The sequence below is a fragment of the Oncorhynchus nerka genome, linkage group LG25 (assembly GCF_034236695.1).
Source record: "Oncorhynchus nerka isolate Pitt River linkage group LG25, Oner_Uvic_2.0, whole genome shotgun sequence".
Classification (NCBI taxonomy): domain Eukaryota; kingdom Metazoa; phylum Chordata; class Actinopteri; order Salmoniformes; family Salmonidae; genus Oncorhynchus; species Oncorhynchus nerka.
The window spans coordinates 11074208-11101635 of record NC_088420.1 but is presented as its reverse complement, the minus strand read 5'-3'; the positions used below and the strand labels follow the sequence as shown (position 1 = coordinate 11101635).

At 45.3% G+C, this 27428-nt stretch overlaps 1 protein-coding gene across 8 annotated transcripts in view; it reads left to right on the top strand.

The window, feature by feature from the left end:
* Positions 1–27428, top strand: part of LOC115109753 (arf-GAP with coiled-coil, ANK repeat and PH domain-containing protein 2-like) — a 69667-nt gene that overhangs the window by 1528 nt on the left and 40711 nt on the right. For all 8 annotated transcript variants that reach the window (XR_010461067.1, XM_065009539.1, XM_065009540.1 and 5 more), the window contains 5 exons: positions 16527–16584; positions 19006–19125; positions 22022–22075; positions 23162–23220; positions 24543–24726. Coding sequence is in view for 7 of the 8 variants with exons in the window: in XM_065009539.1 (XP_064865611.1) it covers positions 16527–16584; positions 19006–19125; positions 22022–22075; positions 23162–23220; positions 24543–24726 (475 nt within the window). In the remaining variant the exon portion in view is untranslated. The remainder of the gene's footprint in view (positions 1–16526; positions 16585–19005; positions 19126–22021; positions 22076–23161; positions 23221–24542; positions 24727–27428) is intronic.

Sequence of the window (27428 nt, the reverse complement as noted above, 5' to 3'; positions counted from 1 at the left end):
GTGGCACCTGCACTTTCGTTTTGGCTCCTTCACAAGACTCAAAATGCCTGCAATATCATAATATACGCCATTGAGCAGATGCATTTAGCCAGAGCACCTTAGGCATGCGTACATTTGTATTTTAAATTATTATTTTTTTTTTTACATATGGGTGGTCCTGGGAATTGAACCCACTATTTTGGGATTGCAAGTGTCATGCTCCACCAACTGAGCCACAGAGGACGTTGTCATATCACACAGCCTAGTTTCCCTATCTGAATAATGTAAGAGGTGCTGCTCTGCTCTAGTGGACTGTCTGTGCCACTATTTAATTTTATTTTTTGTATTTGTTATCATATAAGGCAAATGTTTTTGCTCTTGATCGTGAGAAATGGCAGAGGTGTGCAAAAATCTTAGTCCAAAGGGTGTTACTTCCCCCCCCCCTCCGTGCCTCCCCCCCGGCGGCAACACCTTGTGAGCTGGTAGCAGGGAATAATATTATAAAGATAACATGCTGACTCCCGGGTGGCGCAGTGGTTAAGGGCGCTGTACTACAGCGCCAGCTGTGCCACCAGACACTCTGGGTTCGCGCCCAGGCTCTGTCGTAACCGGCCGCGACCGGGTGGTGCGATGCACAATTGGCCTAGCGTCATCCGGGTTAGGGAGGGTTTGGCCGGTAGGGATATACTTGTCTCATCGCGCACCAGTCGGGCCGGGCGCAGTGTGCGCTAACCAAGGTTGCCAGCCGACACATTGGTGCGGCTGGCTTCCGGGTTGGGAGCTTTTGTCAGACAGCCATCAGTGCAGTCCACTGTGACAGGTAGACCAGAGCCCAGGTTTCTACTGACCCCTGCACCGTGGGGGTCGTCGCTTCCAGTCACATGACCCTAAGCACCGCTGGGGTTCATTGTGGGTTAGAATTTGCCAAACAACATACATTCTTTCCACTTTGACCACCATTGCTTCACTCTGTTTTCCATCGTGTTTGATTTGGCAGAGAAGAGAGAGCGGGCGAGTAATGGATGAAAACGGGGATGCAGACCAGCAAAGAACTGTCTTGCAAAGAACTGTCTTTTGACATCTGTTTCCATTTGTGTGTGTGCACTTTCAACTCTGTGTCCAATGAATGTTTTCTTTTATTCCCAAGTGGGTAGGCTACACCCCACATTACCACCTCTAAGGTCTCATTTTTAGATGTAGCCGAAGTTATCATGTTGCCCTGAAACCTGTTTTCAACAACTTCTCCGGGACTCGGATGCCAAAAGGCTACTGATTCTGTATACCTTATTTGCGATATGTTATGAGATTGCTGAAATAAATACTCTAGCTCACTTATCTACAGTCAAAGTTTTCAGTGACAGACAGGCCGAGACTATATGTCAGCTTTTGATGAACTTTGAACCAAATTTTAGGCTTTAAAGCGCTTGTCAAACTCATTCCACGAAGGGAATGATTGTCTGCAAGTTTTCGCTCCACCCTTGTACCTGGTTAATCAAGCTCACTAATTAGTAAGGAACTCTCCTCACCTGGCTGGCCAGGGCTTATTTGAAAAGAAAAGCCAAAAACCTGCAGACACTCAGCCCGTCGTGGAATATATATATTTTTGTGACAGTTTGGTCACTGTTGTTCGACACATTAATTTCAGCCTACAGTATATTCAGCATTTTGAGGAAGTTTGCTGTTTAATTTTGCAATTCTGGATTGTCCTTATGTTCTCTTTCCTCCTCACCCTGTGACATTCTTTGTAATTGAGAGTGATGCAGAAACCGAGCTTGGCTGAGTGCCGTTTTACATGATGTCATAGGCCGTTCGATAGTGGTAGCAATTTGACCTGCCTCATTGACAAACCCACAGCTGACACCTCATCACTGACATTGATAATGCAGAGCAGAGGACCGGGATACATTCACCACAGTTCAAGCACGTTGATGGTGGGCCAGCCAGTCCCTGGGCTAACTTTAGTTAGCCTTTGAGTTTGTTCCTCACAGACGTCAAGTGGTGGTTGTACACTAACATCTTTGCTACCCTTCAGGTGAGCTCATTTGCACGCCCGATGTAGCCTCAGCCTAATCTACGATTCCCTCTGGATTTTACGGGATACCATTAGCAATGAACACACAGGACCTGTTTGCTTAACCGACTACTGAGCAGCTGGAACACTACTGGGTACAGGAGCTAATTAAATATTTATCACTGTCACTTTTTAAAATAGGTATGATCAAGGTTGAGGTTTGTGGTTATGACTGATTTTTTGGTACACCTTTAGACCTGGCCTACAGTTGAGCAGAGCACTTGAGATGATGTCTGTCAGCCGATTTACACTGCAATAGAGTAGTGGTATGGGGATCGTCTGCCGATTTACACTGCAATAGAGTAGTGGTATGGGGATCGTCTGCCGATTTACACTGCAATAGAGTAGTGGTATGGGGATCGTCTGCCGATTTACACTGCAACAGAGTAGTGGTATGGGGATCGTCCACCGATTTACACTGCAATAGAGTAGTGGTATGGAGATCGTCTGCCGATTTACACTGCAATAGAGTAGTGGTATGGAGATCGTCTGCCGATTTACACTGCAATAGAGTAGTGGTATGGAGATCGTCAGCCGATTTACACTGCAATAGAGTAGTGGTATGGGGATCGTCAGCCGATTTACACTGCAACAGAGTAGTGGTATGGGGATCGTCCGCCGATTTACACTGCAACAGAGTAGTGGTATGGGGATCGTCCGCCGATTTACACTGCAATAGAGTAGTGGTATGGAGATCGTCTGCCGATTTACACTGCAATAGAGTAGTGGTATGGAGATCGTCAGAGTTCTGGATGGAGTCAGAGGACTTGTGAAGCACTAGGGTAACACACTGATTGTGGTTCTCCCTTGGACTGGCTCCCTAGTTACTGTAACTGAATGACACACCCAAACACACACATGCTTACTCATTGAGTCACTTAGCCTTCACCATATGGGGCCATACTGTACTTTGCCTAGGATCCTTCATTTGAATATTACCACCAAGGATTTGATCTTGTTTGTTATTCCTTAGAGTTTGTGTGTAATGGTGGGTTCTTAACCCAGCGGACCCCCCCCCTCCCCGTTCTCTAACAATTACAGGATATACGCCACAGCACAGGGGCTCGACCCCGGTCTTTAATTTTTCCGTCTAGAGTTACAGAGAAGTATGAAGTAGAAGTACCAATCGTTGGGACTGTCATCCTGTCCCTCTCAAACCACACTTCCTGCTTGTCTCGTAGGATCCTACATGATATCGACGTCCTCAAAAGTTGTCAGGAAGAGGCTGTGGGACACGGCTTTTGATTTGGGAGGTGTTAAGGGGATTACAATTCCTGGAACTTTCAATACATTCCCAGATTTCCCAGAAATCCTGGTTGGAGGATTCTGGATTTTCTGCTTATTCTCTCCTGATTCTAGGGTACACCAGGGAATTTATAGAGAGTTCCCAGAAATTTGCAACCCAATAGTGTCACTAACCGGTTTTAAATACCTCACTCCCGCTCTTAAGCCTACCACACAAACCCCTCTTGGCTCACAGCCAGGAAACCTCCTCTAAGTAGCCAGAGGTTTACACAGGCAACGCTCAATGAGTCATTGGGAGGGAGTTCATTTACGTCTGTTTTTAGAATCGATACAGGTCAAAACCAGTGCTCCAGAACCTCTAGTATGGCCATTTGATTGTCTTTGTGGTGTGGGCATGGGTGAGAAGGTTGGCTGAATGTAGGCTAAACGGACTCCCCACTACTCTCTGTCTTGACAAGCCTGTCCACACCCTCCCACTTGTAGCTCTGCATTGTGAAATGGTATAGCAGATTGTGTGTGTCAGCCTGGGCGACTTGAGTGGTTTGGCCTAAAAAGGGGTGCTATATTTATATGAGAGACTTGGTACAGATGAAGTTGGACATACATATGTGCCCTGTTGATGTCAAAGCTCCCCCAAACATGGATCTAGGATCAGCTTTCTCTCCCCTGATAAACTGAATCTAAACTACAGCAGCCAAACCCAAAACATTCTTGGACCAGTGCCTTGAGTCTGCGTCTACCTCGTGGCCTAGACGGCCTCCTCTCTGTCCTTGCTGTGGTTTCCCCAGACCTGACTGAAATGAGTCTTCATGGACCTGTTTCAGCCTCCGTCATGCCACACACCAGCCTGAATCTCACTCGCACCCGAACTGCACGAAACACAGTTCCTCTGTCAATTTTTGAATTTTCATACCGCAATAAAGGGCTATTAACAATTGTTCTGTTGTCTGGCTTTTTCTGAGAGGGAAATCTGTATTCGCATACTTTCACACTGACTCAAATGAAGAGGTTACTGAGTGTGCAGGTCTTGCCGGTCAGACGTGGATTGTGAAATGGAAGTAGACCAGATGACTCCCTGTCTGCCTTTTGGCACCTAGCCGTCTTTATTATTAGATGGAGAGACGCAGATACCTGCATTTTGGCCAGGATCCCTGTGAGAGGAAGACGGGACACCTCTATCTCCATAATGTTGCTTTTATCACAGCTCAGCGTGAGTTCTGGTGCTGCTCGGATGGACGCTGGACTTTTATTTTTTTTAAAGCCATTATGAAAGGATGTGGTAATAACCAATGTGTTATAACGATTTAAGATGTGTTGGCGCAAGATACAATCATTCTGCTACTGTAGAAGCCTTTTTATGAATGAACAATATTCTTCAAGTGAACGTCCAATTTCATTATTCTGCATCAACGCCAGTTTTCTTTGACGTGCATCCTATTTAAAGTCTAGAGCTGCAGACCGGAGTACTGTGTCTGCTACTTTACCAATGCGTTTTAATGTTTGGAAATGCTGTGAAAGTATTCATACCCCCTGATTTTTTTTTCTCACCATTTATTCTAAAAAGGATTAAATAGTTTCCCCCCCCTTATCAATCTACACACAATACCTCATGTCAAAGCAAAAACAAGTTTTTAGAAATGTCTGCAAATATATTACAAATAAGAAACTGAAATCACATTTTACGTAAGTATTCAGACCCTTTGTTGAAGCAGCGGTGACGGCCTCAAGTCGTCTTGGGTATGACGCTACAAGCTTGGCACACCTGTATTTGTGGAGTTTCTCCCACTCTTCTCTGCAGATCCTCTCAAGCTCTGTCATGTTGGATTGGGAGCGTCACTGCTCAGCTATTTTCATGTCTCCCCAGAGATGTTAGATTGGGTTTAAGTCTGTGCTCTGTCTGGGCCACTAAAGGACATGAAAATAAGAATTTGTTCTTAACGGACTTGCCTTGTTAAATAAAGGTAAAATAAATACATTCAGAGACTTGTCCTGAAGCCACTCCTGCGTTGTCTTGGCTGTGTGCTTAGTATTGTTGTCCTGTTGGAAGGTGAACCTTCACCCCAGTCGGAGTTCCTGAGCACTCTGGAGCAGGTTGTCATCAAGGATCTCTCTGAACTTTGCTCCGTTAATCTTTGCCTTGATGCTGACTAGTCTCCCAGTCCCTGCTGCTGAAAAACATCCCCACGGCATGATGCTGCCACCACCATGTTTCCCCGTAAAGATGGTGCCAGGTTTCCTCCAGACGTGATGCTTGAAATTCACATTGGTGGTAGCGGCAGCAACATTGGTGGTAGCGGCAGCAACATTGGTGGTAGCGGCAGCAACATTAGTGGTAGCGGCAGCAACATTAGTGGTAGCGGCAGAAACATTAGTGGTAGCGGCAGAAACATTACTGGTAGCGGCAGAAACATTAGTGGTAGCGGCAGAAACATTAGTGGTAGCGGCAGCAACATTAGTGGTAGCGGCAGCAACATTAGTGGTAGCGGCAGCAACATTAGTGGTAGCGGCAGAAACATTAGTGGTAGCGGCAGCAACATTAGTGGTAGCGGCAGCAACATTAGTGGTAGCGGCAGCAACATTAGTGGTAGCGGCAGCAACATTAGTGGTAGCGGCAGCAACATTAGTGGTAGCGGCAGCAACATTAGTGGTAGCGGCAGCAACATTAGTGGTAGCGGTAGCGAAAACAACATTAGTGGTAGCGGTAGCGGCAGAAACATTAGTGGTAGCGGTAGCGGCAGAAACATTAGTGGTAGCGGTAGCGGCAGAAACATTAGTGGTAGCGGCAGCGGCAGAAACATTAGTGGTAGCGGCAGCGGCAGAAACATTAGCAACATTAGTGGTAGCGGCAGCAACATTAGTGGTAGCGGCAGCAACATTAGTGGTAGCGGTAGCGGCAGCAACATTAGTGGTAGCGGCAGCAACATTAGTGGTAGCGGCAGCAACATTAGTGGTAGCGGCAGCAACATTAGTGGTAGCGGCAGCAACATTAGTGGTAGCGGTAGCGGCAGCGGCAGCAACATTAGTGGTAGCGGTAGCGGCAGAAACATTAGTGGTAGCGGTAGCGGCAGAAACATTAGTGGTAGCGGCAGAAACATTAGTGGTAGCGGTAGCGGCAGAAACATTAGTGGTAGCGGCAGAAACATTAGTGGTAGCGGCAGCAACATTAGTGGTAGCGGTAGCGGCAGCAACATTAGTGGTAGCGGCAGCGGCAGAAACATTAGCAACATTAGTGGTAGCGGCAGCAACATTAGTGGTAGCGGCAGCAACATTAGTGGTAGCGGCAGCAACATTAGTGGTAGCGGCAGCAACATTAGTGGTAGCGGTAGCGGCAGCAACATTAGTGGTAGCGGCAGCAACATTAGTGGTAGCGGCAGCAACATTAGTGGTAGCGGCAGCAACATTAGTGGTAGCGGCAGCAACATTAGTGGTAGCGGCAGCAACATTAGTGGTAGCGGCAGCAACATTAGTGGTAGCGGTGGCGGCAGAAACATTAGTGGTAGCGGCAGAAACATTAGTGGTAGCGGTAGCGGCAGAAACATTAGTGGTAGCGGTAGCGGCAGAAACATTAGTGGTAGCGGCAGCAACATTAGTGGTAGCGGCAGCGGCAGAAACATTAGTGGTAGCGGCAGCGGCAGAAACATTAGTGGTAGCGGCAGCGGCAGAAACATTAGTGGTAGCGGCAGCGGCAGAAACATTAGCAACATTAGTGGTAGCGGTAGCGGCAGCAACATTAGTGGTAGCGGCAGCAACATTAGTGGTAGCGGCAGCAACATTAGTGGTAGCGGCAGCAACATTAGTGGTAGCGGTAGCGGCAGAAACATTAGTGGTAGCGGCAGAAACATTAGTGGTAGCGGCAGAAACATTAGTGGCAGCGGCAGAAACATTAGCGGCAGCGGCAGAAACATTAGTGGTAGCGGCAGCGGCAGAAACATTAGCGGTAGCGGCAGAAACATTGGCGGTAGCGGCAGAAACATTAGCAACATTAGTGGTAGCGGCAGCAACATTAGTGGTAGCGGTAGCGGCAGCAACATTAGTGGTAGCGGCAGCAACATTAGTGGTAGCGGTAGCGGCAGCAACATTGGTGGTAGCGGCAGCAACATTGGTGGTAGCGGCAGAAACATTAGCAACATTAGTGGTAGCGGCAGAAACATTAGCAACATTAGTGGTAGCGGCAGCAACATTAGTGGTAGCGGTAGCGGCAGCAACATTGGTGGTAGCGGCAGCAACATTGGTGGTAGCGGCAGCAACATTGGTGGTAGCGGCAGCAACATTAGTGGTAGCGGCAGCAACATTAGTGGTAGCGGCAGCAACATTAGTGGTAGCGGCAGCAACATTAGTGGTAGCGGCAGCAACATTAGTGGTAGCGGCAGCAACATTAGTGGTAGCGGCAGCAACATTAGTGGTAGCGGCAGAAACATTAGTGGTAGCGGTAGCGGCAGAAACATTAGTGGTAGCGGTAGCGGCAGAAACATTAGTGGTAGCGGTAGCGGCAGAAACATTAGTGGTAGCGGCAGAAACATTAGTGGTAGCGGCAGAAACATTAGTGGTAGCGGTAGCGGCAGAAACATTAGTGGTAGCGGTAGCGGCAGCAACATTAGTGGTAGCGGTAGCGGCAGCAACATTAGTGGTAGCGGCAGCAACATTAGTGGTAGCGGCAGAAACATTAGTGGTAGCGGCAGAAGCAGAAACATTAGTGGTAGCGGCAGAAGCAGAAACAGTAGCGGCAGCGGCAGAAACATTAGCGGTAGCGGCAGAAACATTGGCAGTAGCGGCAGAAACATTAGCAACATTAGTGGTAGCGGCAGCAACATTAGTGGTAGCGGTAGCGGCAGCAACATTAGCGGCAGCAACATTGGCGGTAGCGGCAGCAACATTGGCGGGAGCGGCAGCAACATTGGCGGTAGCGGCAGCAACATTGGCGGTAGCGGCAGCAACATTGGCGGTAGCGGCAGCAACATTGGCGGTAGCGGCAGCAACATTGGCGGTAGCGGCAGCAACATTGGCGGAGCAACATTGGCGGTAGCGGCAGCAACATTGGCGGAGCAACATTGGCGGTGGCGGCAGCAACATTGGCGGTGGCGGCAGCAACATTGGCGGTGGCGGCAGCAACATTGGCGGTGGCGGCAGCAACATTGGCGGTGGCGGCAGCAACATTGGCGGTGGCGGCAGAAACATTGGCGGTGGCGGCAGAAACATTAGCGGTGGCGGCAGAAACATTAGCGGTAGCATTTGTGGTATTTAGCAGTACTGATAGCTGGGCCTGTTTTATTTATAGCTTTTGATGTGTCTGTGAATTCCTGGTCTAAAGCGCTGCCTTTGTCTCGGAACTTCCCTCATTAGTGTGACTCTTGCTCTCTGCTCATTATACAGACATACAATGGACTCGCTCCCAGGCTGTGACTGAGGCTACGTTCTAGATTTTGTTTGCCGGAATCACTCCTCAGCACTTTCACCAGTTCTCCCCCGAGGCACAGTTTCATATTAAAAGAAAACATTCATTTTCTCTTGGCTATAGAGAGCAGGAAAGTGGGCCAATTCATTTAGATTTGGGTTTGATAGGAGCTATTGGGATTGTTCAAAGGAATTGAACAGAACTAGCCTCCATTAATTACCAGACTACTTAGCCCTAGTGCTACGTTATTCCCAGGGGGATTTGAAGTTGGGCCTAACCTTTTTTAAGTCTGTCCTTTTAAAGTTGAATCAGGTTGGATATTGTTAGTTGAGTTAGTGTTGTCATCGCAATGTTACATTTGTGATTTATACCCTAGTCATCGTCCATTGATATTTTCCAGGAGGCATAGTCATCCAGTTGAACCTTTTTATTATGAATGATAAATCAATGAAATGGCATTTGTCTGTGGCCACCCAGACACAGCCATTTTGATTTAACAGTGCTCTGTTATTGTGGAGAGCACAGGGATCATTTTAAGCGGTTGAATCCATTTGTTTATTTCATTTAGTCCCAATCTATTTTTATTTTTTTTTAAATGAAGGGGGGGGGGGATTATCCAATGCAAAGTAAGTGGTATTTTGTGCAGTTGGGGTGGAATCAACTGCTTCAGCAGCTGGAGTGTGCAGTCTACCATTATTGTCTTTGACGTGTCTATATTGCACATTGCAAGTAGTAATCAGTGGCAGCTCATATCAACCTAGAACTGCCCAGCGGAATTGTGAAACAAAGGAATGTGGCCTATGGTATGACTTGGCTTCTTGTCTGACATATACTAGGTGGCTCGAGTCATAGCTTTTTTGGCTTCAACCAGCTCCTGATTTAACAGTTCTCATTTGGACTGCTGTCAGACTGTGAGGATGCGTGGTGTCTGTAAATAGGCTTTTACTACTCCCTATTGTTTGTTAGTTCGGTGTAGGTGTGTTGATAAATTGTTCAGCTCCATGTTATGCCAGTAGCCAAACAACCATTTCTTTGACTCCATTCTGACAACTTAGTATTAAGGGAAAGCGTCTGTCTGCACATCTCCCATACACACAGACAAGGACAGACGGACAGAGTAGTCTTTAAGGGCTGAATTGGGATGATCTTTCGAAAAACATCTTCTCACTGCTCGACGGCAATATGTTTTCATTTTGTTATTCACACTCCGCTGCCAGATGCTGTGGCGGGACGTGGTAGTCATAGAAACAGCTGTAGGGGTTTTGGATGGGCTCTTCCGCCTGGTCCCCCTCCCCCCTCCGCTACACTGTCTTCATTTGATTACGCCGGATGCACCATTCAACCCCAATGACATCGCATCAAACCCAAAGGGGATCATTCCAACTTTCCCAATCGCCACTACCACGCGCTTATTCAGACTCGCTGATCCCTATCGGTGGCCCGTTATCCCGATGAGGAACGACGCTAGGGATGTTTGGAGGAAACGAGATAAGCTTTCACTGCAGTATGTGTTTGCAGTGCGGAGGAATATCCCAGACTAACTCTGCACTCATTCATTTACAGTGTATTCAGAAAGTATTCAGACCCCTGGACTTTCTCCACATTTTGTTACATTACAGCGTCATTCTGAAATATATTTTGTTTTCATCAATCTACACACAATACCCCGTAATAACAGTGAAAACAGGTTTTTAGACATGCATACACACTTTTAGAAATTTGTAAACATTTATGTATGCATTGCATATGCAGGTACGTCAATTCATTTCAATACATTTGCTAAAAATGTCAAATCCCATTTTTGCTTGGTCATTATGGGGTATTGTTTGTAGATTGAGGGGGGGGGGACAATTTTAATCAATTTCAGAATAAGGCTCTATTGTTACAAAATGTGGAAAAAGTCGAGGGGTCTGAATACCTTATGAACACACTGTACTTTATGAATGCTCTGTATTTGGCACTGTTTGTGCCAAATTGAAATAGTATACACCTACATAATTGATATTTAGGCGTGAGGGGGATCAATACAGTTTAATATCGGGATATGATTATTGAGCTAGTTTGCTGTACCTGCACCAAAACGCCGGTATTTGTTCTTTCATAACAAAGCCTATTTGTTATCAGCCCTTCTATTTCCATGACTGAGCAATTTGTTTTCTTATGTTCTCTTCCCTCTGCAGCGATATATGGTGAGCAATATGTTTTGGAACATCGAATTTAAATAAAATCACTATAGAATCGCAATACCTATCCTATTGGCACCTAAGTATCGTGATCGTATCGTAGTTCCCTGGCAATTCCCAGCCCTAATATTTAGCTGGATTGCAGAATGTCTGGGTTACGTATTTTATTGATTTAACAGGACAGATGCAAGTATAGCGTGGGAGACGGACATGGAGGGGAGGGTACAGAAAGTCGTTAAGGGCACAGCGTATTCAAAGCGCTATGCCTGTACTGTATTGGTCTTCCATTCTACTCTTTGATCAAATGGAGATATGACGAGGAAACAGTGCTAACATCACAAGCCAATGTGCCAGAAGGTTTTATTAGTGTTCAGTGGCAAGGGTCTCAAATACTTTTCACTAACCGGTCCTATATATGTTCACATAAGGGCTCAAAGTTCTCAGTCGAATTGAGATTCTGAATCAGTGATCACCAATTGGTCGGTCTCCAAGGCATTCCTAGTCGATTGCCAAACATTTCTGAAAAAAACAAAACAAAGACCAGCCATGCGTTCTTATTTTTTTTAAAATTTAAATTATTAGTCTTGTTCTGTTGGTGGTAGGTGCTTCCATCTTTTCTTTAACCATGTTGCTATGTGCATAATAGCAAAGTTACTCAGCTTGTTGGTGTTGAGAGAGAGACAACTTAATTAGGTCTATAATCAACAGCCTAACTGTTAAATAAAAGTTTATTTGTCACGTGCGCTGAATAGCTTACAGTGAAATGCTAACTTACAGGCTCTAACCAATAGTGCAAAAAAGGTATTAGGTAAACAATAGGTAAGTAAAGAAATAAAACAACAGTACAAAGACAGGCTATATACAGACACCGGTTAGTCAGGCTGATTGAGGTAGTATTTAGATATGGTTAAAGTGACTGCATATATTTGTTTTTTTATTTGACCTTTTATTTAACTAGGCAAGTCATTGAAAATAAAAATGTGTTCTTAAATGACAGCCTAGTGGGTTAACTGCCTTGTTCAGGGGCAGAATGACAGATTTTTACTTTGTCAGCTTGCAATCTCGGGGATTCGATCTTGCAACCTGTCGGTTGCTAGTCCATTGCTCTAACAACTAGGCTACCTGCCGCCCCCGGCAGAGAGTGAACAGAGAGTAGCAGTAGCGTAAAAGAGGGGTTGGCGGGTGGGACACAATGCAGATAGCCCGGTTAGCCAATGTGCGGGAGCTCTGGTTGGTCGGCCCAATTGAGGTAGTATGTACAGTTAGTGACTATGCATATATGATAAACAGAGAGTAGTAGCAGCAGCGTAGAAAGAGGGGTTGGGGGGGGAACACAACACAAATAGTCCGGGTAGCCATTTGATCACCTGTTCAGGAGTCTTAAGGCTTGGGGGTAAAAACTGTTGAGAAGTCTTTTTGTCCTAGATTTGGCACTCTGGTACCGCTTGCCATGCAGTAGTAGAGAGAACAGTCTGTGACTGGGGTCTTTGATAATGTTTAGGGCCTTCCTCTGACACTGCCTGGTGTAGAGGTCCTGGATGGATGGCAGGCAGCTTAGCCCCAGTGATGTACTGGGCCGTCAGTACTACCCTCTGTAGTGCCTTGCGGTTGGAGGCCGAGCAATTGCCGTACCAGGCAGTGATGCAACCATTCAGGATGCTCTCGATGTTGCAGCTGTAGAACCTTTTGAGGATCTCAGGACCCATGCCAAATCTTTTTAGTTTCCTGAGGGAGTATAGGCTTTATCGTGCCCTCTTCACGACTGTCTTGGTGTGTTTGGACCATTCTAGTTTGTTGGTGATGTGGACACCAAGGAACTTGAAGCTCTCAACCTGCTCCACTACAGCCCCGTCGATGAGAATGTGGGCTTGCTCGGTGCTCCTTTTCATGTAGTCCACAATCATCTCCTTGGTCTTGGCTACGTTGAGGGATAGGTTGTTATTCTGACCTCCTCCCTATAGGCTGTCTCGTCGTTGTCAGTGATCAGGCCTACCACTGTTGTGTCGTCTGCAAACGTAATGATGGTGTTGGAGTCGTGCCTGGCCATGCAGTCATGGGTGAACAGTGTGTACAGGAGGGGACTGAGCATGCACCCCTGGGGGGCTCCAGTGTTGAGGATCAGCATGGCAGATGTTGCTACCTACCCTCACCACCTGGGGGCGGCCTGTCAGGAAGTTCAGGATCCAGTTGCAGAGGGAGGTGTTCAGTCCCAGGATCCTTAACTTAGTGATGAGATTTGAAGGTAACTATATAGTGTTGAACGCTGAGCTGTAGTCAATGAGGAGCATACCCACATAAGTGTTCCTTTTGTCCAGGTGGGAAGGGCAGTGTGGAGTGGAATAGAGATTGCGTCATCTGTGGATCTGTTTGGGCGATATGCAAATTGGAGTGGGTCCAGGGTTTCTGGGATAAGGGTGTTGATGTGAGCCATTACCAGCCTTTCAAAGCATTTCATGGCTACGGATGTGAGTGCTACGGGTCTGTTGTCATTTAGGCAGGTTGCCTTTGTCTTCTTGGGCACAGGGACTATGGTGGTCTGCTTGAAACATGTTGGTATTACAGACTCAATCATGAACATGTTGAAAATATCAGTGAAGACATCTGCCAGTTGGTCAGCACAAGCCCGGTGCACACGTCCTGTTAATCCATCTGGCCCCGCAGCTTTGTGAATGTTGACCTGTTTAAAGGTCTTACTCACGTCGGCTACGGAGAGCGTGATCACACAGTCGTCCGGAACAGCTGCTGCTCTCATGCATGCCTCAGTGTTGCTTGTCTCGGAGCGAGCATATACGTGATTTAGCTCGTCTGGTAGGCTCGTTTCACTGGGCAGCTCGCGGCTGTGCTTCCCTTTGTAGTCTGTAATAGTTTGCAAGCCCTGCCACATAAGACGAGCGTCGTAGCCGGTGTAGTATGATTCAATCTTAGCCCTGTATTGACGCTTTGCCTGTTTGATGGTTCGTCGCAGGGCATAGCAGGATTTCTTGTAAGCTTCCGGGTTGGAGTCCCGCATCTTGAAAGCGGCAGCTCTACCCTTTAGCTCAGTGCGAATGTTGCCTGTAATCCATGGCTTCTGGTTGGGGTATGTACGTACAGTCACTGTGGGGACGACGTCCTCGATGCACTTGATAAAGCCAGTGACTGATGTGGTGTACTCCTCAATGCCATCGGAAGAATCCCGTAACATGTTCCAGTCTGTGATAGCAGAACAGCCCTGGTTTTAGATATCATCCATATATAAAGAAGACTGATCCTGCTTGTGATTCAGTGAGCACCAAGCTTCACGCAACCACATGGAACCACACGGATAAACGATTTCACAAATTCTTGTTTTTTAATCTTTGCTGTAATAAAGGTTTGACTTTTTTTTTTTCGTCTTTAGAACATCCTCTCTGGTATTACTTATATAATTTTACTGTTTACACTGTTCTAAATTGTCAGAAAATAATAACCTATTTTCCTTGATCTCCTTATTGTTATTACCATTGTAATCATCATTATAATAAGTAATATCATCATTACTAGGCTATGTATAGTAGTCTTGTACAACCACTATTGAGCTGTATGCCTAAGACTGCATCCTGTTTAGTCTTCATACCGTAGCTAACTTATATCTGTGTGTTTCAATGCTTTATTATAGGTTACTGAATCATCTATTCGTTCGTCATCACACGGCATGCAAGCCATTCATGATTTGTAAGGCAATCAAGCATTTTAGTTAGAAAATAAAACATCAAAGCAACCATTGAATATTTAGCGTAAAACAATAAATAAACCGTTCCGTGTCGAATGCGTGAGACTGTTTTAGCATTTTCTGTAATAAAGGCTTTCCCGAAAAATTCATTCCAACCAACTCTCTGGTACGCTTATAATTATTATTATTTTTTTTACATTGTTCCAAACGGTCAGAGTAATTACATTGTAATCTAACAGCACTTGCTCCTTAACTTCTTTTTCTTTATCTCCAGTATTTTCCACAACTAGTCAAATTTATTCCACACATCTGACTTTCCCTTTACCTCCTGAGCAACCAAACATTCCCCCGTTTTTCAAATGTATTTGTCACGTCATCTGCATCCGTTACGGTATGCTGCTATAGGGCAGGCCCTGCTGGTCACGTCCATGTGTCACGCAAAGCGAGCAAGGGTTGAGGGAATGTTTTTCCCAAACAAATAAGGGATTTCGGTTATAGAACCTTTCAGTCAGAAATGCCTGTAATTATGTTGGAGCGTCATTAACACGGACAGCGTGATTAGCACTGTTGCTGCAGCAGGGAAGCGAGAGCGACAACGAATGCTAGTCACACGTGCTATAATTTTTTTTAACACAGCGTAGCAAGTCTGATCCCGTTTGCACAATCAATTCAATTGCGGTCGGACATCCTCTAGTCATTTGTGTGTGTAATTTTTTTAAACAGTGCGCTTAACATCTGACAAGCTCAGTGCATGTAGTTGATTAAAACACACAGGATGTGTATGGGAAAATCAATTGGTCGAAAGAACAGACGACTCTCGGTAGATTAAGATGTTGCTGTTGGACAGCCCTACTTTCTGTTCAATACTCTTTTTTTTATAAGTCATAAAATGCATGTTCTCCTACTTCCACTCACGCTACAACCAGCACTGCAGCTGTAATGAATGACTACAAAGGTTTATCGATAAGCTTGCTTTGTTATTAGCGGCTTGCTTTTATCAAAGAATATGTCACTTTCTCTGGTCGTAGGAGTAACATGATTTTGTGCATGAGGCAGAATTAATGTGGTGCGACTTGAGTTTTTCCATCAGCTGGAAGACGGTGTTCCTTTTGTGTCGGCAGAGGAACTAGAGAGCGGAGTGAGTTTTGAGAGGTGGACCCTTAGTCTGCTGCTCTCTCCCTCCGCTGAGACTGACCATCAGATGCAGGCTCCCTCAGCCCAGAGCCATAAAAATTAAAAATATTTTTAAATGTATGCTCACTGAGCTGTGCCTCACATGTAATACAACTGATCTATTACCAGTGCTGTGAAGAACAACAAAGCATTGGCAGGGCAATTCAAGAAAAACCAATATGCGGTGCTGTTTTGCCCCTACTGCCCCCACCTGCACAAACCTCATTACTACAGAACTGTTTTTAATTGGTTAATGTTGCATAGTCTTAAAAAAAATATATATATATATTTTTTTTTTGTCATGGAAAAAAAAACATGGCTGTCATTTTGACTCCGTGACCTCGATTCAAAAAAGTTGGTGACCTCTGTTCTAAAGTGACTTCTTGAAATTGTTATTCCAGTTTCCTCTTCCTCTCCAGTGGCTTGCTGCTGCTCCAAGGGTGTTGTTCCTGGGAAGACCAAAATGTGCTTTGCCACGTTTTAGTTGGAACAAAGTGCCAGATTTAGGCCCATGGCGTTACCCAATGTGTCATCTCTCAATCTGGCCCCTCGTGGGGTGTGTTCCCTTTTCCCTCCGCTTTTTGCTTCCTTTCTGCGTCAACCTACACACAGCACCAACATCACGTGGATTTCATTTCAGTTGAATGACTCACCTTCCAGTGCAAAGCAGTGTATCCAACTGTCCATTTTCCCTTGTATCCTTTAAAATAAATCATTGACTGTTATCAGTTTAAATGAAGCCCCCCCCCTTCTACAAGTAGAGTAACTGTAATGCTGTTTTTCTCCTCACAGGGCCACTATAGAGGAGGTGGAAGGGGATGTTGGAGAGTTGGAGTCCAAACTCGACAAGGTGAGTCCATATGGTCCAGATTTGGGCTTGGATGAACACAGTGATGGAACTCCTGCTGTTTGTGTAGATGAACCACTCCCTCGTCATAGTAACCCTGTGTCCCGGTCCCCTTTAACTGGCCTGAGATCAGTACGTGTTGACCTGGAGCGACCCGGTGTCCCGGTCCCTTTTTATAAATGGCCTGAGATCAGTACGAGTTGACCTGGAGTGTCCCGGTCCCCTTTAACTGGCCTGAGATCAGTATGAGTTGATCTGGTGTCCCGGTCCCCTTTAACTGGCCTGAGATCGGTACGAGTTGACCTGGAGTGACCCGGTGTCCCGGTCCCTTTTTATAACTGGCCTGAGATCGGTACGAGTTGACCTGGAGTGACCCGGTACCTTTTTACAACTGGTCTGAGATCAGTACGAGTTGACCTGGAGTGAGGGATCGAGAGTCTCAATCTGGAAAGATGGGTACATAAGGAGTGTGATGAAATCCCACTTGTAGTTCTATAAAGACCCTGCAGCCAGTCACTGGAGCATTTTGCTTTAAAAAACAAAATGTTTTGTTGGTGGAAGAGGTGGGATTTTACTTATTGCTTGCAAGTTTACTCACTATTCCTATATCTCCAGTGATTGCGGACTGCATTGTTATTGGTGTCTCCCCCACCTCTCATACCATACCCTGGGGTCACTTCCCTGTTGCTCTGCAGCGGAAGGATCTGCTCCAGGAGTCGTGGTGTGACTGCAGGGTGAGGGATGGAGGGGTGTGCCTGGAAGAGGAGGCTAAAGTTCAGGCTTTTCTTAGAAACTAGGCCTTGCCATTGAGAAAGAGAGCTACCCACACAACCAAGTTGAATCTTAAAGCAACAGGTTTCATTGGGACAATATTAATTCCCCTTGGGTGTAAAGAATATAAACTACAGATAATAACGTTGAATGACCAGTCATACAATCAAGGAAATTAGTGGCTATTATTATTATTTATTTACATTTTTTATTCAAGATTGAATCTGCTGCAGGACAAACATTGAAGTATCTAGGAGGTAGCAGTCAATGATGGCACGAATGCCCTGACTACACCGCCCGCGTCGCAAAATAAATGTAGGAATCTATGTTATTCAATTATTGCACCCACACTGCTCGCGTGCGTCAACGAGCGTCTGCGTTGCCACGGGCTAAAATAGAAGTCAGTTCTATTTCTGACACAGATCACGCTGCAAGTTCTGCCTCACTCATCTCCTCATTGGTTATACACACGTGGGTGATTGAAAGACTAACTTTGTTGCCGGTCGTCGTATGTGAAATACTATGAAGGTTTAGATGCCAATCACCGTATAAGTTCTAAGATGAAAAAGCCTGGAAGGAGGAGAGATGACTAGAAACAATTTGTTTGACCGTTTTATGTGTGGATTAATTGTCGGAGAAGAGGACCTTGTGCATTTCAGGTAGAATAACAACTCAATGTTTATATCCCAGGACAAATTAGTTAGCAACAGCAAGCTAACTAGCTAAATTGCCATACATGTTTAATGCTTTTCGACCTGTCCCCAAATTAATGTAACTGGTTCCGAGTTTGTTTTGATATTTTAACCTGCGTGTCGTGATCGCGTTTGGTGTGTTTGGGCAAAATAAATGTATGCATGATGGCGCACGCAGCCAGGTTGGGTTCCGTGTTACGCGGAAGTGCGCAGCTTTCTTGGGAGGGAAATGCAACCAGTTTTTTTTTTTCTGGCTCAAAAAGGGGCTTAGGTGGTGGCCGTGGTCGGCCCATTGGTGTGTGAATTTGAGAACATTTTAGAGGCCCCTCATTGTTGGCGGTGTATAGACATTTTAGCAATTTTCTTGCGATTCTACAAATTAATCCATGGAGCTGAGACCTTTTTTTGCGGATTTAAAGCTAATTTCCTTTATTCTACACATTTTGTCATGCCGCTGAGAGAATGTTGCCGTTTTTAAGGGATCCTTCGGTATTTTAACAATGAGGCCCTTGGTCTACTTCCCCCAGAGTCTCAGATGAAGTCGTGGATACCATTTGTCTCTGTGTCAAGTATGAAGGAAATTGGAGGTCGTTTTGTGAACCAAAGCTAATGCAATTCTAGGCATTTTGCCATGGCTAATGCTGTGTTCTTCTGCTCAAACATAACAATATACTGCTAAATATTATTATTAGTATTTCTTTTTTATTCTTCCTGACTGTCTAGCTTTTATTTTGGTGATTGATAGTTCTCAAGGATTATATAAAATAAAAAGTATATTTCTGCTGGATTTAAATTTTAGATTATCATCCTTTCTCCAAGTTGTTTATTTATCAAACTTCCAGTTTTTGAACATGGAAAAGTGTCCCAAAGGGCCAGCGTGGAAAGCAAGCACTATTTCATCCATTACTCACTTCTGTCATCCCTCTCCCTTTCTCTCTCTCTCTCGTTCTCTCACCTCTAGCTGGTGAAGCTATGCATCGGGATGATCGACGCCGGCAAGGCTTACAACACGGCAAACAAACAGTTTGTCAATGGAATCCGCGAGCTCGCTGCGAGCTCCACCAAAGATGAAGTCATTGAGGTAAAAGACCTATGTTAACTTAGCTTGAGATTCTCAAGTCCAAACTGTCTGTTCATACTGTTAGACAACCGCCAGTTCCCTCGACTCTCTTTACTGGGACTCCTCTGTTATCTTCTCAGACATTTCTGCATTGAGGGTTCTGCATTTCTGTTCCTTTTTCGTGTCACTTTCCTTTACAGCTTCTCCCCTGGGTCTGAAGTTCAGCCATAGTGCATTTTTCTGAAAGAATGCCCTGGCTGAAGAATTCTCCCTGAAAGCACAATTGTTGCTCAAGGTTCCAATGACCTAAAGCAGCATAGCTCTACACTCGTGGATTTCCTCTTACCCATACCTCAGTCACCCTCCGGAGGTTCTACTAGTCTGGAATTCAGTGTTTATACCCTGTCGTTCATAAGTGTGTTGTGTGTCAGGGCTTGACTAAATGTCCACTGGTGCCACTTCATTTTACAGTTTGTGGCACCGGCCCATGATTTGGTCACACCAGAAAAGAAATCTGAAACGTCGCTCAATAGAAAAAGCAAGTAATTTCTTATTAAGCCATTCACAGTGCTTTATTAAGACATGTAATAGACTACTGGGATGGTAGTCAAGAAATAATTTGAATCCAACGCATCCATACAGGAACGGTAAATTCCATGACCTAAATAAAACGATGCGGTTGTAGCCACTCGTAATGGCCGATGCGGGTTTTGCACACTCCATATCTCATAAAGCCATATAAAAAAATCTTGGTTGTAAAATAGTTGCTATAGAGCACAAATGAGAAATAAAAAATGATACCTACAGAAAGCTGAGAACCTCCTCTCTTTTTAAGCGTGTTTCTCCTGCAATTGGATTTTGAAATGTTAGTCTACAATCAGGACAAACACTTTATTCTCCCAGTGTGCTGGGGGGAGAGGGAGTAAGTGGCTTGCTCAGCACAGCAGTAGGTCCAGCGAAACTGGCACAGCTGCAGGGCGGGACTTTAATGACAGGATAAATGTGAGGATAATGCACATTTATGGTTTGACCAATTCCTGTTTTTAGCCTCCTAAAGAAAAAAAAGTGACCTTTGGCGTGAAGTGACCATGTAGAAAGGGCAGCCAAGTCAAAGGGTCGCAAAATGCAACTAAATGGTCGCAGCCTGGAGCCGTGTGTGTGTGTGAGACTATTTCATACAATAGGACTATTATCCATGGATAATACATTTGTCTTAGACAGAGGTTTTCACACAGCACTGTTCTGTCCCGTGTATCTGGACCTAACGTCGCTGTTCTGTCCCGTGTATCTGGACCGAATGTCGCTGTTCTGTCCCGTGTATCTGGACCTAACATCGCTGTTCTGTCCCGTGTATCTGGACCTAACGTCGCTGTTCTGTCCCGTGTATCTGGACCTAACGTCGCTGTTCTGTCTGGACCTAACGTCGCTGTTCTGTCTGGACCTAACGTCGCTGTTCTGTCTGGACCTAACGTCGCTGTTCTGTCTGGACCTAACGTCGCTGTTCTGTCTGGACCTAACGTCGCTGTTCTGTCTGGACCTAACGTCGCTGTTCTGTCTGGACCTAACGTCGCTGTTCTGTCCCGTGTATCTGGACCTAACGTCACAATACAGATTGATTTAGATTTTTGATTTATTTAACTTTATTTGTCACATGTGCCGAATACAACAAGTGTAGCAGGTAGCCTAGTGGTTAGAGCGTTGGACATGTAACCAAAAAGGTTGCTTGATCCGAATCCCCGAGCTGACAAGGTAAACATCTGTCCTTTTGCCCCTGAACAAGGCAGTTAACCCACTGTTCCCACTGTTTATTTACCAAATAAACTAAAGTAAAAAATAATAATTCACACAATAAAACAATGAGGCTATATACTGGTGGTACTGGTACCGAGTCAATGTGCGGGGGTACAGGTTAGTCGAGGTAATTTGTACATGTAGGTAGGAGTGAAGTGACTATGCATAATTAATAAACTGAGTAGAATTATTAATTTGATTTAACTGTTCAGCAGTTTGAGGGGTAGAAGCTGTTAAGGAGCCTTTTGGTCCTAGACATGGAGCTCCGGTACCGCTTGCCGTGCGGTAGCAGAGACAACAGTCTATGACTTGGGTGACTGGAGACCTAGTATCTAACGTGCAGACCTAGTATCTAACGGGCAGACCTAGTATCTAACGGGCAGACCTAGTATCTAACGGGCAGACCTAGTATCTAACGTGCAGACCTAGTATCTAACGCCTAGTATCTAACGGGCAGACCTAGTATCTAACGGGCAGACCTAGTATCTAACGGGCAGACCTAGTATCTAACGGGCAGACCTAGTATCTAACGGGCAGACCTAGTATCTAACGGGCAGACCTAGTATCTAACGGGCAGACCTAGTATCTAACGGGCAGACCTAGTATCTAACGGGCAGACCTAGTATCTAACGGGCAGACCTAGTATCTAACGGGCAGACCTAGTATCTAACGGGCAGACCTAGTATCTAACGGGCAGACCTAGTATCTAACGGGCAGACCTAGTATCTAACGGGCAGACCTAGTATCTAACGGGCAGACCTAGTATCTAACGGGCAGACCTAGTATCTAACGGGCAGACCTAGTATCTAACGGGCAGACCTAGTATCTAACGGGCAGACCTAGTATCTAACGGGCAGACCTAGTATCTAACGGGCAGACCTAGTATCTAACGGGCAGACCTAGTATCTAACGGGCAGACCTAGTATCTAACGGGCAGACCTAGTATCTAACGGGCAGACCTAGTATCTAACGTGCAGACCTAGTATCTAACGGGCAACGGGCAGACCTAGTATCTAACGGGCAGACCTAGTATCTAACGGGCAGACCTAGTATCTAACGTGCAGACCTAGTATCTAACGTGCAGACCTAGTATCTTTGTGTTACTCTTATTTTTTTTCTCCCACAGTCCAGTCTCACAACGTTTGCTGAGAGTCTGCAGGAGATGATCAACTATCACACGGTATGACATTTGATTTTAAAACAGAACGTGGTTGTGATATACAGTTGGCTTGTGTGTCTAACCCAAAGACCATCAATGTTAAGTGCCAGTGGGTGGTTTTGACAGGAATGGGACCTTAAAATAGTCGGGCTTTCGTCTCGCTGAAAAGCAGAACTGCAAAACCAAAAGATCTCATGTTCCAAACACAGCCTTTAACCACATGTAACAGGGAACAAACGTCCTGCCTGCTTAAATGCCTCCCTAGTCTCTTCTTTCAAGTGTGGTAGGACACTTGTTAATGTCCTACCCTCTCTACCATTCCCCCTAAACCCTATAGTGCACCAGAGCAGGTTTTAGATGGTGACTTAACACTGGAGAGACCTCCCAGGTCCTGTCTTAGTGTCCTACTGCCTAAACCCTAGGGTCTGAGACCATGACTCGACACTGGAGAGACCTCCCAGGTCCTGTCTTAGTGTCCTACTGCCTAAACCCTAGGGTCTGAGACCATGACTCGACACTGGAGACTGCAGTGAGATTTGCTGAATGATTTGTTCCAAGTTTGCTACTCCAGTGTTAACCCAGAGCACATGATCCTTAAAGCACAGAGCCAAAAGTCTGTTTTGTCACCAGAGCACGGCCCTCCCCTCCTGTCCCAACCACACTGGCCGTATTGTCTGGTCCTGCATCAGCAGGTTCAACACCGTGAGGCCTTCAGCTTTGGTGTGTCTGAGGCTAATTTAGCTAACTGTCCGTTTTTGGAAGGAAGCTCTATGAGTCGGTGGTCTCTGACTAACTAGCTGCGTCACAGCATGTCATTATTGAGCTGATTGGGTTTTGAAACCTTATAGGCTGGTGTGAATTAAAATATGTCTGAAGGGGGACAGTCCGAACAATGCTGATTTTATTTGTCACGTTTTGTGAACTCCTCTATAAAGTAGAGGTAGACACCCTGGTGCGATGGAGTGCTGACTTGCAGAACACACACCATTTGCGTGTAAATAAATTAGTTTCACACACTCCAGCTCGTCATAATTAAATGTGAAAAGGTTGCGGCTGTTACTCGGGTTGGACAGGTACTTAATCAGTCATTTGTTTCTCTGCTTATAGATTTTGTTTGACCAGGCCCAGCGATCGATTAAGACACAGCTTCTAACATTTGTCAAAGAGTAAGTATGTCAACACATCACTGTTAAGTGTTCTTCTTGTACACAATAACAACGGACATTAAGTTATGAACAGTATCTCTGTATTAAACATATAAATGGTTTCTGATAGATCATGATCTTGGTCAAAAATAACTAAGGAAGTAAATGACATGGTCGAGCCGTGTAAAAAAAAAAATAAATAATAATTCATACCGCACAACTGCTCAAAAGGAGGAAGCCCACGCACACAAGCATCACATGCTTATGAATGAAGAGATTAGGGACAGCACATCAATACAATGGAGGATGGGATTAGACTCAGTCCAGGATGCAATGTGTAATACTAGGTTATTTGTTCAGAATATTAGCTTCTGTCATTTTCCCAGAGAATTTGCGTAAGAGTTTAAGCCTGCCTTTGCCCACACCACATACAGGCAAAACTCCTACATCAGTTTTGAGTGTTTCTTTAAAAAATTTAAAAAACCTATCTAACCAAACAATTACGCACTCCTCCTAAGCAGTCCAAGGTGACTTTTATTTTACGCAGACTCGAGCAGTACAAGCCAAAAAACAACATTGAGTACAAACCAAAAAACAACATTTTGAGTTGAGGTAGTAACCTTTTCCTCTGTTTAGAGTAACTAGTGTCCTCCATATCTGTACCAATTCATTTTAAATGTACAATGTCACACTGCACACATTAGCTAATGATTCAGGGTGCATGTGAGGCTAATAGCCGAATAGTCATTAATTGCTTTGTCAAGTACTTAACTTGAGCATGTGACATCACTCTGAAGGCGGTAGACTCATTTGGACAAGAAGGGAGATATATGTTTATGGACGTTACTTTCCTTTAAAATACTATAGACATAGAAGATATACTTTTTTCCTCTAATGATTAGCTAGACTGCTTGTTAATACATTTTTCAATGTAGCACATTTTCTTATTTTCGCCTGAGTGGCATCAATTGGTCCTTTCTTCTTGGTTACTGGTATTTGGGCTATTACAGCCACTAGTTCTGGTTATTTTTTTTTTTAAACAATGTGAATCATAGAATCTCACTTGCGCTTTTTAAAATTTATTTGGGAAAAAAAATGAACCATGTGAAACCAGAGAGAATCTCATTGCCTTTCTCCATTCAACTTGTACAACCAAAAAATGGCTGCAAAGAATGTCTCAAAAATAAAATAAACAATTGAATGCCAATGAATGAATGAAAGAAAGTAATGCCTATATTCCTGGATGAAGTACAATTTGACTAAATTGACAAACATTTAGCGGAGGTGAGGCTTTCCTCAGTGTCATACCTATTTCTGACCTGTGTTTTAACTCCCGCCCTTAGGGACCTGCGGAAGTTCAAAGAGGCTAAGAAGCAGTTTGACAAGGTGAGTGAGGAGAAGGAGGCGGCGTTGAACAAGAACGCCCAGGCGCCTCGCAACAAGCAGCACGAGGTGGAGGAGGCCACCAACATCCTGACGGCTACGCGCAAGTGCTTCCGCCACATCGTCCTTGACTACGTCCTCCAGGTACAGACCCAGGATCAGTTTGCCTTATAAATCCTTAACTTAACCTTCTGAGGTAAGTAAACATGCTTAGACTGACCTTTTTTTTAATATCCATTTTTCAACTTCATCCTACTATGAAGTAGCAAAGACATGTTTTTCACCAAGCCCTGTCCTGGAACGCAAACCCCCAGTGTGCCAGGTTTAGTTTCAGGCCAACACCTGCAAATAGCAGATAATTGGCTGAATCCGTGTCACGTTTGTATTCAAGGGCAAAACTTAGCTTTGCACTGGAAAACAAAAACTGGGTGTTTCATATTGGACTAGTTCAGTCCCTCAGTTTCAGTCAGTTTTCTTCTGTTTGTTGTGAAATTAATACGATTCAGGTGTGACTGTGTTAGGCTGGAACAATAGAGCCCCACAGTGGAGGTGTCATAATAACCATTGGACTGTTAGCTTAAGAGGCCCATCGGACATATTCTTTGGCCACTATACCCATTTTGCCAATTGGCCTGGTTTACCACACGGAGCCCTGCTGATCCATCTGCCGACGTAACAACACGAGGGGGCCACAACAGACTTTCTTCCGTTGCGACGTCCCTCAAAGGCCCTTCTGCTAGCTTGCTAACCCCTGCTCGCTAGCTGTCTGAAGCCACTCACTGGACTCCTATGATCACTCGGCTACGAATGCCTCTCCCTAACGTCAAAATGCCTTGTCCATTGCTGTTTTGGTTAGTAATTATTCCCTTATTTCACTGTAGAGCCTCTAGCCCTGCTCAATACGCCTTCGTTAACACTTTAGTTCCACCTCCCACACATGCGGTGACATCAGCTGGTTTAAATGATAGTCTCTAGAAATATCTCTCATCTTCACTCTATGTACAGGTTTACCCCCACTGTATTCACATCCTACCATCCCTTTTTCTGTACATTATGCCTTGAATCTATTCTACCTTGCCCAGAAACCTGCTCCTTTTACTCTCTGTTCTGAACGTACTAGACGACCAGTTCTTTTAGCCTTTAGCCGTACACTTATCCTACTCCTCCTCTTTTCCTCTGGTGGTGTGGAGGTTAATCCAGGTCCTGCTGTGCCTAGCTCCACTCCCATTCCCCAGGCACTCTCATTTGTTGACTTTTGTAACCGTAAAAGCCTTGGTTTCATGCATGTTAACATTAGAAGCCTCATCCCTAAGTTAGTTTTATTCACTGCCATAGCACACTGCCAACCTGGATGTCCTAGCCGTGTCTGAATCCTGGCTTAGGAAGACCACCAAAAATCCTGAAATTTCCATCCCTAACTATAACATTTTCTGACAAGATGGAACTGCCAAAGGGGGCGGAGTTGCAATCTACTGCAGGGATAGCCTGCAGAGTTCTCTTACTATCCAGGTCTGTACCCAAACAATGAGCTTCTACTTTTAAAAATCCACCTCTCCAGAAACAAGTCTCTTACCGTTGCCGCTTGCTATAGACCACCTATAGACCACCTTCTGCCCCCAGCTGTGCCCTGGATACCATATGCGAATTGATTGCCCCCCCCCCCATCTATCTACAGAGCTCGTGCTGTTAGGTGACCTAAACTGGGACATCCTTAACACCTCGGCCATCCTACAATCTAAGCTAGGATGCCCTCAATCTCACACAAATTATCAATGACCCCACCAGGTACAACCCCAAATCCGTAAACACGGGCACCCTCATAGATATCATCCTAACCAACCTGCACTCCAAATACACCTCTGCTGTCTTCAACCAGGATCTCAGCGATCATTGCCTGCGTCTGCGGTCAAGCGACCACCCCTCATCACTGTCAAACGCTCCCTAAAACACTTCAGCGAGCAGGGCTTTCTAATCGACTTGGCCTGGGTATCCTGGAAGGATGTTGACCTCATTCCGTCAGTAGAGGATGCCTGGTTATTCTTTAAAAGTGCTTCCTCACCATTTTAAGTAAGCATGCCCCATTAAAAAACAATTGAACCAGGAACAGATATAGCTTTTGGTTCACTCCAGACCTAACACAAAAACATCCTGTGGGGTACTGCGTTAGCATCGAATAGCCCCCGCGATTTGTAACTTTTCAGGGAAGTTAGGAACCAATATACACAGGCAGTTAGGAAAGCAAAGGCTAGCTTTTTCAAACAGAAATTTGCATCCTGTAGCACAAACTCCAAAAAGTTTTGGGACACTGTAAAGTCCATGGAGAATAAGAGCAGCTTCTCAGCTTCCTACAACCACAACAACAACCACCACAGAAAGTCCATCAACCACAACTACCCCAACAACAAGAACAACAACAGAAAGTCAAAATAACCTAGATATGGCAGCTATTATTCTACTATAGCAAGAGTCTGCTTGGTTGGTTGCGGTCTCTCGTCTCTCGCTCTCTCCTCCATGTTCCTGTGTCACTTGCTCACTTCGAGTAGCCTACACACACAGCACGGACCCTGCTAGAGGGTTACCTCTCTCTCCCTCCTCTCACAGTAGCCTACACACACAGCACGGCCCCTGCTAGAGGGTTACCTCTCTCTCCCTCCTCACAGTAGCCTACCTACACAGCACGGCCCCTGCTAGAGGGTTACCTCTCTCTACCTCCTCTCACAGTAGCCTACACACACAGCACGGCCCCTGCTAGAGGGTTACCTCTCTCTCCCTCCTCACAGTAGCCTACCTACACAGCACGGCCCCTGCTAGAGGGTTACCTCTCTCTACCTCCTCTCACAGTAGCC